Source organism: Helicoverpa zea, chromosome 2 (assembly GCF_022581195.2).
Source record: "Helicoverpa zea isolate HzStark_Cry1AcR chromosome 2, ilHelZeax1.1, whole genome shotgun sequence".
NCBI lineage: Eukaryota > Metazoa > Arthropoda > Insecta > Lepidoptera > Noctuidae > Helicoverpa > Helicoverpa zea.
In genome coordinates this window covers 12,186,512-12,201,624 of record NC_061453.1, presented here as the reverse complement: position 1 = coordinate 12,201,624, position 15,113 = coordinate 12,186,512, and the positions used below count along the sequence as shown (strand labels likewise).

The following is a 15,113-nucleotide window of genomic DNA, read 5'->3' as shown; positions in this document are numbered from 1 at the left end:
AGTGGATATTTAATGTAAATGCCTAATAATGATAATTATTGAACACTGTCATTTCCACAGCAAAGCGTCGATTGAATGGTCGTAAAAGTTAAAACTCGTTTAGCAAAAATTATATCAATAAACAAGAGCTATTAATTATTGATAATGAATAATGATAATTTGACTTTGTCGTTGTCTACTTAAATGGACTACTTATAAACACCTATCGATATAAAAGATGTTAAGTAGGTACTATAAAAGTAAATTCCCGCTCTAGCGGGAATTTTTGGGAAAGTGTGTTGATAGCCTCTTATAGTCAATAACGTCTTCAATATACCTAATTGGAATTATTGAAAAATCGTTTCAAAACGAAAAATAAAAATACTATTTCAGTAAAATAAAGAGCATGTTAATGCAGAATGGTTCTATCTAATCTAAATTCTAATGTAATGTCTACCTATTTATGGTATTTTTTGGGTTGTTTTATAACACTATATAAGTACTCGAGTTTGATTTGTGTGTGGGGTTATAGGTCAGTGAAATAAAATAGAAATTCGTTTTTTACATTTTATTTTTATCTTCGTTTGCTAAACAGCAAACTAGATACAAAACGATACAAATTCATTAATTCTATTTTCCCAATAACTATGTTGATCTTACGGTTTCAAATTGCACCATTACAATATTATTACGTGACTTATACATTTCTGTGTACATTCTCTGTATATAATGTATTTTTCATGTACTAACTGTATAAATAATGTTTATAATATGGGACCACTGTCGTTTATTTGAGTCGTGAATGTTTGCACTAACTTGGGTCTAGGATTTCATGGTACCTACACTAATTTGAATTATTGAATCAAGAAAGTGTGTTTGCCCAAATTCAATAATCTGTCTGTCCATGCTGTCTTTTATATATTACATGTAAAGCATAGTGTTGAGCTAATTCGTTAAGTAACAATTATGTCCGAGCATAATATTAAATAATCGATTTAGCACATCACTAGTTCCATTCGTTTTTTTGTTCCTATAGCAGTTACAAGAATACATTGAAATAGTTTACGATTAAGATAAAACAGCAAAACACGTGCTTTAGAAAAGTTTGGGTATGTTATTTAAAAAGTTCGTCATATAAGCACAATTGACAGTTACTATAGTCTGGTTTTCGATTAAGTTTACAATCTACGTAACATTGGAATATTAAACTAATTCTTCTATATAAAAGGTACGTAAATCAATACTGCATTAAACATGTATATTTACAGCTTAATAAAAGAAGCTATATATCTACGTTTACGATCACAATGTTACGATATCAATCAGAGATCTAAAGGAAATTATTAAGGAATACTTTAGACCTTATCACTTGTACATAGGTCATAGAGGGATAAGAATAGATACATAGTCTTAGACTAGGTCTCTTTACAAGGCTTTATATTTATATAAACAGTACTTTATTGCATTGCTTGCTGTTGATAACACAAAAAGGAAGATTGGACACGTTCTTACATAATCACCCAGTACTCAATAAGTTGAAACTTCTTAATCTCATTGCAATTTAATCTCGGATTAATCGGCAGAGTTCGATAAGTTCATTTCCATCTTCCATTTTGTATATAACTTTTGCTTTCTGAATGATAAATTAAAGGTTTGCCCATACAGACTGAAGAATATTGTATAGCGAGTTTTGGATATAGAATATATTTGTTGCATTATCGAGCACAGCGTTTCATTAAAAAAACTAGTCTAGGGTTGGGCAAACCTTTAAAAGCACAAGGCTTGGTTTTCTAACCATTTCGAGCAATTAATGCTTGTATCGCATAATATGTTAAATAGTATAAATTAAAATAACAAATTGTGCTAAGTAGTTCAGCAGCCATTATCACCGTTGGGAATTTCATTACAGGGCACATCAAATTAAAGCATAACGATTTTTATGAATGAACAATGTGTAAGTTACGATTACGTTGACAATGACGTTGTACAGACAGGAATACGTATGCTAGGTACTGGAATAATTGACATATAAAAGCTTATAGACAATATGAGAGTAGTTCTGAAAATGGTTGGAATTGGTACCTATTAGATCACATTTTTCGTAGACAGTGTTCAGAGCATTGTTCGAAATAGGAAAACTGAAAAATGTGCATTGCGTTTTATGTACAAGTAATAGAATTATATTAAAATGACACGAGCTATAGAAGATTTTACAATTAGATACTCCATAATATGAAGATAGACATAAGTGAGGTAAACACATAGACACTAAAAAATGTAGGCTATCTGCTTCAAAATTATTTCTTTGATACTTTAACAAAACATCTATGAACTGCAAAAGTTAATCTAGTCGAGAAAAATAAGATCTTTCTCTTGTTTAGGAGAAAAATTAAACAAATACTTGTAATAGATACAACACAGGCATTTTGTGAGACTTAATTTTGTAAATGAATAGAATATTAGAAGTCATATTAGCAGCTAAATAGTTTTAGAATTTTAACACCGAAACATCAAATAGGCCACCAAAATGTTCAAATTCGATGTGTCAAGTCGAGGAAGTTTTACGAATAAGGCAGTTTAGTAAGAGATCCGTTGCTTATACGCTTTAAATAGACTAAAGAATATGAAAAGATCTTAAGATCCAGGAAAATATATTTGTTCTACTTTTAAAAATCACAAGCACGTTGATAGTAAGAATTTACACCATGTTATTGTCCGTTAACAGTTAACGAGACTGAAATATCGTGTAAATATTGAAACAGCTCTAAATGTGTACAAATAGGTCGTTGGCCGATATTCACGTTTTGTTTGCCTTTGATAAGAATAAAGTTGTTAATATAATAAGATAATAAGAAGAGCTTTTTGTTGTACAGATCGACCTGGAATTTTTCGCAATTACGACATTGTAGTTGTATACGTTGACACAAATATTAAATTAGTTGCAATGATAAAAATTGCGAAATCTTCAAAAAAAAAATTTAAATTAATACGAATATAAATAAATTACAAAACTATTGTTAATCACTACAGAAAGATACTGAAAATTTTCTACTTTTATAAAGAAGCATAACAACACAGACTGCTTGTAATTTTTCCGCCATATTTTTGACGTAACCAAATTCTAGAACATGCACATGAACATACAAGGTAAATGATTGTGGGAAGCAGGTATGAAGTATGGAATGAAATAAAATTATGCTATTCTTACTACAAACCAAAACAACGTTTCACATAAAACCTCTGTGAGATTCGAACCTTTACGTCCGAGTAAAAGTTGAAATTATTTTAAAAATAAGTTAATTCGGCAAGTAAAATTCTATTCTAATTTAAAAGTATTACGTATTAAAAACGAAATGTTTTGTGCGTCAATAAATATGATATGATACCATAATAATGAATACTAAAATGTTTCTAAGCCTTCATTTAGAAGATGATAGTTCTTAAATTGGAAATTACTGTTAAACATGAAATTGTTGAAAATAGCAAATGTATAACACCGACTAATATTTAGCTATAAACTAGACTACTGATTTACATAAGAATATTAGTTAGCTACCATAAGTAGTACAGCCTCGAAATAGTTAGTCAGTAATTGACTCGATGACTTTGGCATGGCGAGTGTAATATGTATATGTAGGTACTATACAATAATTATGAAATATCAAGTGATCATTTTGTTTTGTCTCTGGTTCAGTTCGCAACATTGTTAATTTGAATTTAAAGACATTCAGCAATTCTTTACAAGCTCGAGTTGCAATGTAATGAATGTCATATTAATTTATATTGTTAAAAATATTTTTCAGCGTATTTGTTGTGTTATAATTATGTAGATAAGTACAGCGAACTAAGCCATTATAAGACATTTTACTGATGTTTAATTCTAAATCCCCCATCTTAGATCATACATAGTCTATTATTATAGTCTTTATCGATATCGTGTCATCAGCACTGAGGTCACATCATTTTGTTCTATACAAACAAAAATGCATTTAGACTTCATATTAAAGAAATATTAACTAAACTCTAAGATTTACGTATATTTTTACACATTTTATTAATAACGATAACATTTTGAAATAAATACAATAAATATTTTAAATGACAAAGCACCTATTCAGTACCATACCTGAAGGCAAAAATATTAAAACAAAATATTGTACTCTTTCAAAAATAATTACGTGTTTTAATAAATTATAAATAAATAAATCGAATTTAAGCGTACTTAGGAACCTATAACTAAGAAACAGCTGCACGATTTACAATGAAACATGTACAAATTGAACATACTCGTATGAATACAAAAAGTTTCAATATGTGCTACAGACAGTTACAATGTGCAATTAAAATAAATTGATTTGTGTGACATAGTAGATGTCTCTTCGAGGAACACATCAATCATATTAGTAGTCACATTGTTAATTTAATGCACATTGTAGTGCATAAACATTTAACTGTTGACAATTTGACATACAGAAGGTCGGTCTACAAGCTTACAATGCAAGCAATGATGAAATCATCATAATAAAAAGCTTTGCAATGTGGGTAGTTTTCCACAAATTGCTTAAATATTTAAATGGCAAAGTCTAATCAGACTTTTTAACCTCGGAACTGCGTTGCAATATATCTATTCTTTATAGTCCTACTGTCCTTCTGTTCAATGGTGAAGTACCTGACGTGTTGACAATTACGTAAATAGTTAATGTTTTTAATGACACAAAATACTGTCCCAAGTGACCAGGAATGTTTGTTCATTGAATTGTGCGTCACTAGCCCCGAGGTTAAACAGTCTAAAAAATAATCGATTTAAATTCGCCAATTGACAGAATCGATATAAAGTGGACGACATTAAACATCTGTCAGTAGCCGACAACGATTGATTGGTATTGAAGCACAACATCGATTTAGCATTTTAATTGTTCGATAAAATTCGAGGGTGCAGTCTACTTAAGTAGTACTGCCATTCTATCCTTTGAACTAAGCTTAGCTGATATGAATGTGTTTTATTACCTGACGGTAAATAAAGGGTTACGTTTTTATATTCCCTTTACGTTGACTGTGCCAAGTAAATGCTAAGTACTGTTAAAGCTATCTGTATAGAATGTCATGCATTCACAACTAAAGCTCGTCTACTTACTACTATTGGGCCGCTTTAGGACACTGAACAAAAAACATATCGTTCAACAGTACCCTTGTGTGCGACCTTTGTTACGCATTGCAATATTCTGCTTTAACAGTGATTACTGTAAGACAATTTTGTTCTTCGTAATTGCTTGGCAGGAGTGCAAAAGCTGGCATTCCTTACCAAATCAACTATTTACTGCCTATCAACACTCAATCCATTTTCTATTCATATATCAGTATTGTCTAATTCCAATCTTTACATCGACACTCTTAAATATCAATCACTTTTATACAAAACGTTACCATTAATCTATAAGACATATGGGCGTTGTTTATTTAAAACATTTAATACATGTTAACATTCACAATCAGCTGCTTTCAGTTTCAACTTAGGAATAACAAACAATTTTTTACACGACGTTTAACGCCCACACAAAGACCTAATGAAAACAATCTAATAATTTCAAACAATATAAATTCGACAAAGCGCTCGTGTACACAAATCTTAATTACTTACAATTATGCAAAATCTATCTTGTCAAACTAGACATAAGAGCTACATTTGTACACCATACCATCCCTATAAGGTGGGGCTACATTACTCAGTGCTTAGTAATACTATTTACCTGATTGAGATTACTTTAGCTTTGGGCAAGTCCAGTGTAGTCCTTCGGGACCGCGAGTATGGTAGGCAGTTCAACTGGGTGTGTCGTCTTTCTTAGTGGGTGTTTTAGGATCCGGCACGACCGGCTGGTCGAGGTTTGACGACCCAGGCTGCGGAGCCTCACCGTCTGGAAAAGATATATTTTAATGTCAAAGTTTAAAAAAAAATTAAAATATGTAGTAGTGGATGGCTTCACTGAGCGACGAGTCAATCAGTGAATCAATGCACTACTTATGAATTGTGGTGTCATCAAATACAGAATCTTCTCAAGTCCAATCACTGTATCTGCATCAAGCACCCACAAGTGACACGTTGGCAATGACATTCGTTAACATAACCATTGTTCACAAGTATGTATGAAACAGACTGGAATGGCGTTATGTAACATTTCAAACTATGGAGTTGGCCTGAATTATTTAGTAACGTACGTATGTTGTGACGTAGGATCCATTACAAAACAGCTAGTTGCTGTGCTTGAGTACCCGTCAACTACACTACCAACTGAATTACTAAAGTTACATACCACTAGACCAAAAAGATCGCTTCTTTGGTTTAGTGGAACCACGCACATCTGAGGTTCTTGAGTTTTCAGACACGCTATCCGGGATGGGCATTTCTGTGAGGAAAAAAAAACGAAAGCCCGTGGTTGTGATTTGTTGAATATAAATTGAGAATCATCAGAATAAATGCTGACTAACTTTTCATAAAGAAGATACTTCATTTTATTTGTGAGAGAAGGGTACAAAGAGGTAAAGGCTCACAGATTTATCAGGCTCTAATTTTCATCGGAATATTAAAAACATTTACGTATTCACAGTAAGCTTCTCATACGCCCTTCATATAATTATGGTTTTTCTATGTATAAGCTACGTCATGACTAATAAATAAGCCTTACATTCAGTTGACAGCTGAATTTATATGCGCGTTGCATGTTTCAAAGTCGTACCATCTAAAATAACCACAAATGAGTGGAGCAAATTACGCAAGATTTACGTAGCGTGAATAATGGTGCTCTGAATTCGGGCTAGACGAGAACATTAAAGGGTTAGAGTGAATCATTTCCAGGCTTGCTCGACTGAAAAATTCTGTTTAGGTTATAATTGAAGGCAAAAGAGAAGATCAAAATGGAATGATATTCGCGAAAGTATAACTAATATAGCAAGTAACTGTTCTTGCACTTCATTAAATTGTAAATAAATATACGATACTCGGCTATCGACGTATCCATTAAGCTGACAAAGTTGTAGTTCCCACTGCGACGCTGAAAGTGATAGGGTGACATCGATCCCCTATTACGCAATATACTACCTAGGGTACCTTTCATAAACCAAAGTCGAATAAAAACCAGACTACGACCTTAACCTGAATAATATTATGGACGTGATTGTAATGCAAGTTTTACTACAAAATGGATCGAAAGTGTGCCAAAGGCAGTGTCGTTTTTACATGGCAAACAATGTTATGTCGAACGTGGCTACACTAAATGTCAAACAATTTATTCTGAAAGTGTCATGATTGGTCCGTTTACATGACAATAATCTAATCCTGTCCGTGTATACCTGTAACAAAATTTGCAAATAGGACCAAATATTCGGCTCGAGGGCTGTATATTTTAGAAGGGCAGCAAATTAGATTCCGAGGGGTGGCAAATTACCTTATTGAATCATCAGGGAAAATTCTGCGAAAGCTGAGGAACGTCCTAGGACGTTCATGAATTTCCTGGCTCAAAAGTCGATTATAAAAATATAGGTCACACGATTTTTTTGAGATTAATAACGTATAAATATGAGTTCCCTTTGGTCTAGAAAATACAGTTTATTTTATATTGATTTTGTTGAAGATACGTAGCCAACGAGCGTACGGGCATGTAACGATGCAATTATTATGCCAATCTTCTCAAGAGGCAACAAGGCGCGACATCATCCAATTACATAGTTGGAAATGGTAAATGATCAGTTTATAAATAGAACTTTTTAATTACCCCCATATCTGCTAGTGTCCACAAATCAGTATTTTTTTCTACGAAAAGGAGCTCTTATAACATAATTGAAAAGGAAAATGAGACGTATCAATTACAGTTTCCATTTTTTCAGAGCAATAGATAACGAAAAGAAGATTTGGCTTTTGATTATCTAACAATCGATTTTACAAAACGTGACTTGGCATTTTGTTTAACGTATCACTTCAATATTGGCTTGGGCGGAGATTGATACGATCAACGTGTAGCCTTCACCATTATCGACTTGCTATAAAATATATTTAATGCAGTTGCATTCCATGGTTCGATATTCCAACGTTACAGAACTTGCGTGATAAATAAGTCTGATCTCACCATCCTGATTTGGCCCCTGAATATGCATGTAACGCTATCTTTTGAATACATAATGGAATTTACTGGAGGAGCTCCGTGAATAGGGGACTAATCATCGTTAGTTCACTTTAACGCACAAATGACGAATTCACATAGTTCACTGGCAGAGGGCTGGAGAGCTCACCATGTGATATAATTATGTCTTGCATAGTTAATAGTGAACATGAGCACGTAGCTTCACGAGGGCGACATGAAGGCTCTGAATTTGTATTCTGACTATATCCTTAGGCTGCAGGCTGCAAGGCATTTGTAAGCATGTCAGCACGCAGTACATGTCTTTTATCATCACAATTAGTCCTAAATGGGATACGATGGGGGACTAATTCCGGCAAATAGACAACTTATTCCGATAAAACTTGGCTAAACCTTATAAAATGAGGAAAATGGCAACTACTGATATTATTTTATGTTACAACAAGGTCCCTCGTTATGTCATTTCAAGTCTTAATAAAAAATACAAAAGGACCTTCTTACATCGTACCTACCTAATTACAGAGGTCGTCCACTTTACGTGGTAGATATCTATAATATCTACAATAGGGAGGACACGCGAATGGAGTCTACGTTCACAATAGTCCTTTACTATTGTGAAGGTGAAATTTATCATCATTTAAAGGTCAACTGAAATGAGTTTTTCATTCGTAACTGGCCATCGACTCGTGTTTTATCTAGACTTTTATACAGAACAGGATTTATTACATAATTACAATGTAGGTAGATACTCCTTATTTATTCTCGGGTCTCGTTATCTCTACGTTTATACTATTCTTTTTTATTATAATAGTTAAAGCAATCCAGCAGTAGCGTAAATCGTAACACTAATGAGGATTTCTAAATTCCATGGCTAAAAATAGATAAATAATTTTCTTGAAGTGACGATCTCCCTCTCCGGGGTATCTTTTACAGACATTTATAATGTGGAGCCCGGAGAGATAATAAAATAAGTAGTCTCAATCGGGTCAGACAGTATGGTTATCGCGGCGTGACGTCATCCACGTGGACTGGCACGTGGATGCTGCTTTCATCTATCTTTCAATGTTTCACCTTAAAAGGCGTCTGTTCTGAATCATCAAACAAGTGATTACGTCATCTTCCATATTTTTAATAAAAAGCGATTTAGGCATTCGTTTATGGGCATCCCACACCATACTACGCAAAAAAGAACCCAGTCCAACGCGACACAGAAAAAGATCGACAAGTAGGCACTTACCGTACGCGCACAAGAAAAAAAGAAAATTGATAATAAAAGATTTTTTACAAAATCTCAGGTTACGTCCCCAGGGCCACAGACAGATAAAATTAAAAGATACTCTTTAGATCTTTAACTGGGTACAAGTAGCAAGCGAAGGGGTGGGATACACGTGCAAACATAGTAAGAGTTAACACTGGTTAGAGTAAGAACGGACAAATCGTTTCTAAAACTTATAACATTTCACGATAATAATCACAGATAATGACTAACTAATGACTTTCCCACAATCTGTTAAACATCTTTCGATGTACAAATTCCCATAGAAACAATGATCGATTATCTTATAATGACAGTGTCGATAATTCGATGTTTGGGTGACATCAATTCATCATAATTCAAGATATAATTTTGGCCAGTACGTCAGAGTGCGATAACCCGCGCTTATCGTCGCATTACGAGCGATCTACGTCACGCCTAGTCCTCAATTACTGAACTGACAGGAGGATTGTGATAAGGGAATCATAAACAATATCTCAAACTATCGCCTGTAAAATCGCGTTGCAGCAATGTGGTGAATTGTTTATTTCGAATAAAGTATTTTATTTTTTTATTAGGCAACAATGAAATCCTGAACTGAAAATTATGATTTAAAAAATAGCTTTGTTTACGCACAAAGCAATAAAGGTACATATACATTATAATGAAGACAAATAATCTATTCCATGAAATATTCTCGCTTTATCCGCGCAAAGAAAACGAGGTAAAACAAGGCCGTGAAAATGGTGTTACACAAAGTGTTGACGTTGAGAAAAAGGCATATTGCGGTCAATATTTTCAGCCTGTTTCTTTGAACACCGCCTGGAAATTACCTAGAATGATTACGTAAGATTGGGCAGTTATATTTGCCCTTTTGTAGCTATAATGATCAAGTTATGTTTCACCGCCCCGTTAACAATCCGTTCAAGAATAGAGCTCTGAAAGCTTTCCGTAGTTCATTTTCCATTTGCAGAGCAAAAATCATTGGCGATTTGGGGTCAGAGTAACATGTAGCTTTGTATATGCCTTCTATTCGTACCTTCCTCACGTCATGTCGGCATTCAGTCCCATCTCATCGTTCCCCTCATATACAATTTGAATACAATTTTCCGTAGTAGCATAACAAGGCGTTAGATAAACAACAGTTTCGCACTGCGCTGTAGAATAATAGAACTGTCTCGTTAGCCGTTTCTAGCCACTTTGTTTAATTATGTTATTTTTAGGATTTTCTGTTCCCCACAGTAGTTTATCGTTATTCTTGACTATGTTTACACATCATGTTCGCGTGATTCTCCATCGATTACCCAATTAGTACGATACCTGTTAATTTTTAAAGACCTATCGTAAACAACCCAAAAGAGAATAAAAATGGTTTTTACAGAAATCAGAGTCATAAGCTAAGCTAATATCCAAATGAAAGTCAACGACATACGTATTTAGCGGGTTTTAGTGATGACGCCATGACGATAGTAAACAAATTAGGTGTGTTACTTTAGTACTTCCGAAACCACTCAAATGAAATTCACAAATTAGATAGAATTTTCATTACATGATCTTAGGCGGCTTTTAGTTTATGCATGTTAACATTGGGTACTTGGTTTGTGATTTCTGGCCGGTTGCCTAAAATCGTTTTAGTTGAACTCGGATATTTAGCAGGCACACGGACGCTGACGCCTTTCATACGCAACACCCGTATTTATTTGTGTTACCGACGATGTAAACGCTCAAATCGTTTTTAGGAAAAAAAATGTCTGTGCCAAACAAAAATGTTTGACGTCGAAAAAACGTCACAGGTGTGAATTGGAAAGCTGCAAAACGGATGTTGAACTAAAACAATGCTTTAAACATTTCCGTTTACCTTTATTTTTTATAACAGACAACACCGCTTGCTGATAATACTCCATTCACGATTCTGGAAGTTTATTTGAAAGTATGATTTAGTGGTTTACAAGCGCTAAAATTGGACAATCCAATTTATTATGTGGGCGCGTGACAGTTATAAATCATCGTGTGATAATAAAGCTAGTATGCGATGATAGTAATTTCGTGGTAAGAGGCAATAAAAGTAGAATTGTAATATCATTAGTACAGCTGTTGTGAATTATGTTATCGAAATATTTTAATAATATGTATATTACAAAATTGCAATAAGGTCAGATGGATGTGCCCTTGATACTCGAAGTTAACGCATTCAGATCTGAAGAAACCTCGATTGCCGAACAGTGGGAGATCAGAAAACCTGTATAAACAGCCAGACTCAAGCCCAGTCCTATATAAATGTTTATCTCGATTCGGGATTAGAAACCCAACGCGCCAATTGGGTCATATAATATTTTCTATTTCGTCGCCTTTTATATTTGAACGAAAAATATGATAGGATTCCAGATCGGTCTACGACGAAACTACAATGAAACCGATAACTCAATTTCAGGATGAATGTCCAATTTGGTCCTTCTAGTCAGAAATTTCAGGTTCAGAAATGGATCACCTTTTTATCCTCATCGATAGCTAAAGTGTGGAAGGCCATTGATGCATTTTTAATAGGTTAAACTTACCGTTGGCAGTCAACTGCTGCAGTCTGGAAGGCAGGTCGGCTGTGCTGGCTTCGGCGCTCTGCGGATGCAGTATGTCCGGCATAGCGTTCCTGCGCCCCGTCCTCCCAGTCTCCAGAAATTCCTTCGGTACCTCACTATTCCCTTCCTGCATTATTGCCATCATTCTCAGTACTGAAAACGTTTAAATTAGACAATTTAATGCTTATTTTGTGGAGGCTCTATAAGAGTGTTTTGTTTCAGCGTTACATGAGAAATATCAAAGACTACAATTTCACAGTACACACGGCTACCATATAAAGATTCCAGACGACACGACGATTTCAACACGACATTGTATTTCAGATCATATTTACATAAATAACAATACATTCCCGCTAAATCGCAATCAGAGTGTGAAAATTAATTATTTTGTAAATAGTTGCTGAGATTATATCGTAATAATATATGAAGCCACTCAGCGTTCGGCCATTCGTGTCTGATCGATTTTTAAAAGCGTCGAACGTAATTAAAATTAAATTATCGTTCGGTGCCAGGGCCGATTATGGCGAGTATTATCGTATTAGGTGTTAATAAAGGGATAAAATGCGTAACAGAAAGTTTCTGACTTTATTTAGCTAACGAAAAGATTATAAACGCTATCAATATATGGAGTAATACTATACCTACTATCTAATTAGATAAGATAAGGACCGAGGAAAATACTTTATGACTACCGACTAATGACGTACATAGAGTTGTAATCTCATATACAGACTCGTACGAATGTTTTCGCTAAGTCACATTGCATCAGTAAGTACTTGCTATAAGATGTTATCATCCATCATGCGTATGCTTTGTGATTTTTCGAAATTGTTTGTGGGGAATATATCGTGATCAATTGATTTTTATATTTTTTATTTATTTTGATAGCACTGTAGTGCAAACAGGTTTATTTAAACAAGTGCCGTATTTACTTTCGTTAGAATGCGACGATGAATCGGTCTACGTTTCTACTGAAGTCTAGGGGGTATCTATATAAATTGAATTTCCTTCTATTGTGATGGTCCGCAATTACTAGTAATTGCCTGACAGACAGCGGCGCGGTAAATAAAAAACTTAATTTACGCTCTTAGTCGAAGTCTTTGAGAATTAATTCATCATTAATTTATTTTGAAATAATTATCGCTGCGATTGCTTCGTTTAGTGCAAAATCTAACTTCATGCCTTCTATGTGAAGTCAATTAAATAAACATCAGCTCAGTTTCTTGTTGAAATTTAGTCTACCATGTTTTGTTTGGTGTTCTTATTGTTATGGTAATGCATGAGATCTGATTTCAAAGCATCCATGTCCTTTCAACAATAAAGTGGGCTAGTGACGTAAATACACCTACTAGCATTTACATGTAAACAGCTACACTTCATGGCACAAAAACTCATCTAACAACTCTGTTGAGAGCCATTTTGTTTTTGTAACTAAGTAAATCTTTAACCGTTTTATGTGATGATCAAAGTTCTTCAATGAAGTCATCTTGATAAAAACTGGTTTTAAATATTACTGGTCACTAACTGTTTATTATAATTGGATATGAATTATTGATTTATATCTTATGTTGATTATCTTAATTATTAAAGCTGGTAGGTATTTATTATTTAATAGATTGCAGCATTACAGTTACAAGAAACAAAAATAAACTTTAAAAACCTTCAAAATATTATTCCTTTAAAGTAATGCTGCAATCTGTTATAAACTAATATCTAAAACTACCAAACATGCAACCAAACTCATGAAATGGAAAAGTCAAATACATGCATTGACCAGATTGAAAAAACTTAAAATATGTACAGGTGTAAAATGTACCCAAAATCTTATCAAAAACATTGATTTTTGGAAAAAGAAACAAATACATAAATAAAATGCAACAGTTATGTACCATTTCATCCCAATAATCTTCGGTGGCAGCTAAGTAGACGTCCCGAGTTGATCTAAGAGATTGTCACTCTACACACATCATGCACCTCAGTCCTGTTTGATATAAGTTGTTTGTTAGTATGCATAATCAGGTCACTACTGTTATGGCAAACCAATTTCTATTTGATAGCAAATGTTAGTTCCATAAGTGAAATATAAGTAGGTTTTTATCAGGCTGTATGCCATGTTGTGTTTGTCAGTTTGAAGAAAATTGTTGTTGTAAGAATGGCTATCAATAATAATTTCCAGTATGTACTGGAATTATTTAGACCTCTGTTTATTCATTGATAATAATGATTTTTATACCAAAACAAAATTACACAATCCTTCATTTTGTTTGTGACCTTTTTATACAGATTTTTCATGGTCCTTCTTACAACTGTTTTAATTTTGTACCTATTGGATCCTTGAACAAGTAGGGAGATAATATCCATGTAAAATAGATAACATTAAATAAAATATATCCCACTATTTTAGATTTTGAAATTCTCATCTGGGTCATGCTAACAAAGCCAGAGATAATGGAAATACAGTAAAAAAATACAAATTTATCTGCGGATTTTTTCATGTATGGAGAGAACTGCTATTCATAGCAAAGAAACAATGTGATGTGTCCCTGAACGATAAGAGTGATGGCATGAATAGGCGTATGAAGAACTAGCCAGTCGTAATGTTTCAAACAAGCAGAATACTACTCAAAATGAAAATCTCCAAGCGGTAATCAAAGTGGTCGTTCAAGCGCGCCCCAGCATGCGGCCCTCTTCGTACCTGTACTATTCTTAACGCGACGGTCCCTCCTATGCTTAGACACACGACCCGATAGGACCTCCGACATTTTTAACTCAATAACAGTAACCACAAAGTTTATTGAAACGTTACACAAAAAAATTATTGATTCAGATACTCTAAATCCGTACTCACAATCACCTCAATTTATTTGTTCGACCGACACTGAATCGCTTTATCACACGAATTCCCACTCGTAAATTTAACGCAGAGTAAAGGAGAATATGTTCAATTTTCATAAAGCTTCTAATTTACTTTACAGTATTAGAGCGTGCACTAAAATCACAGGTATACACAATAGAAAGACGAAAGAAAATTGTGACATGTCGAGGCGATGAATGAAAGACTTGACAATGAATTGACTTGACAACTTTGACATACACTACAAAACAATGGAATGGAAAATATTGCCACAATGAAAATCGGAATGAGTTGACCTCTTACGGTATAGAGGTATCTAG

At 34.0% G+C, this 15,113-nt stretch overlaps 1 protein-coding gene across 1 annotated transcript; it reads right to left on the bottom strand.

Annotated features, from left to right (window-relative positions):
• Positions 1-532: 532 nt before the first annotated feature.
• LOC124640794 lies at positions 533-14,997 on the bottom strand. The gene is made up of 3 exons (XM_047178723.1): positions 14,635-14,997; positions 11,919-12,089; positions 533-5,891 (listed from the first exon to the last, which is right to left on the bottom strand). Exons 1-3 carry the CDS (start codon positions 14,699-14,701, stop codon positions 5,797-5,799), a joined length of 333 nt encoding a protein of 110 aa, XP_047034679.1. The 5' UTR covers positions 14,702-14,997; the 3' UTR covers positions 533-5,796.
• Between the last annotated feature and the right edge of the window lie 116 nt (positions 14,998-15,113).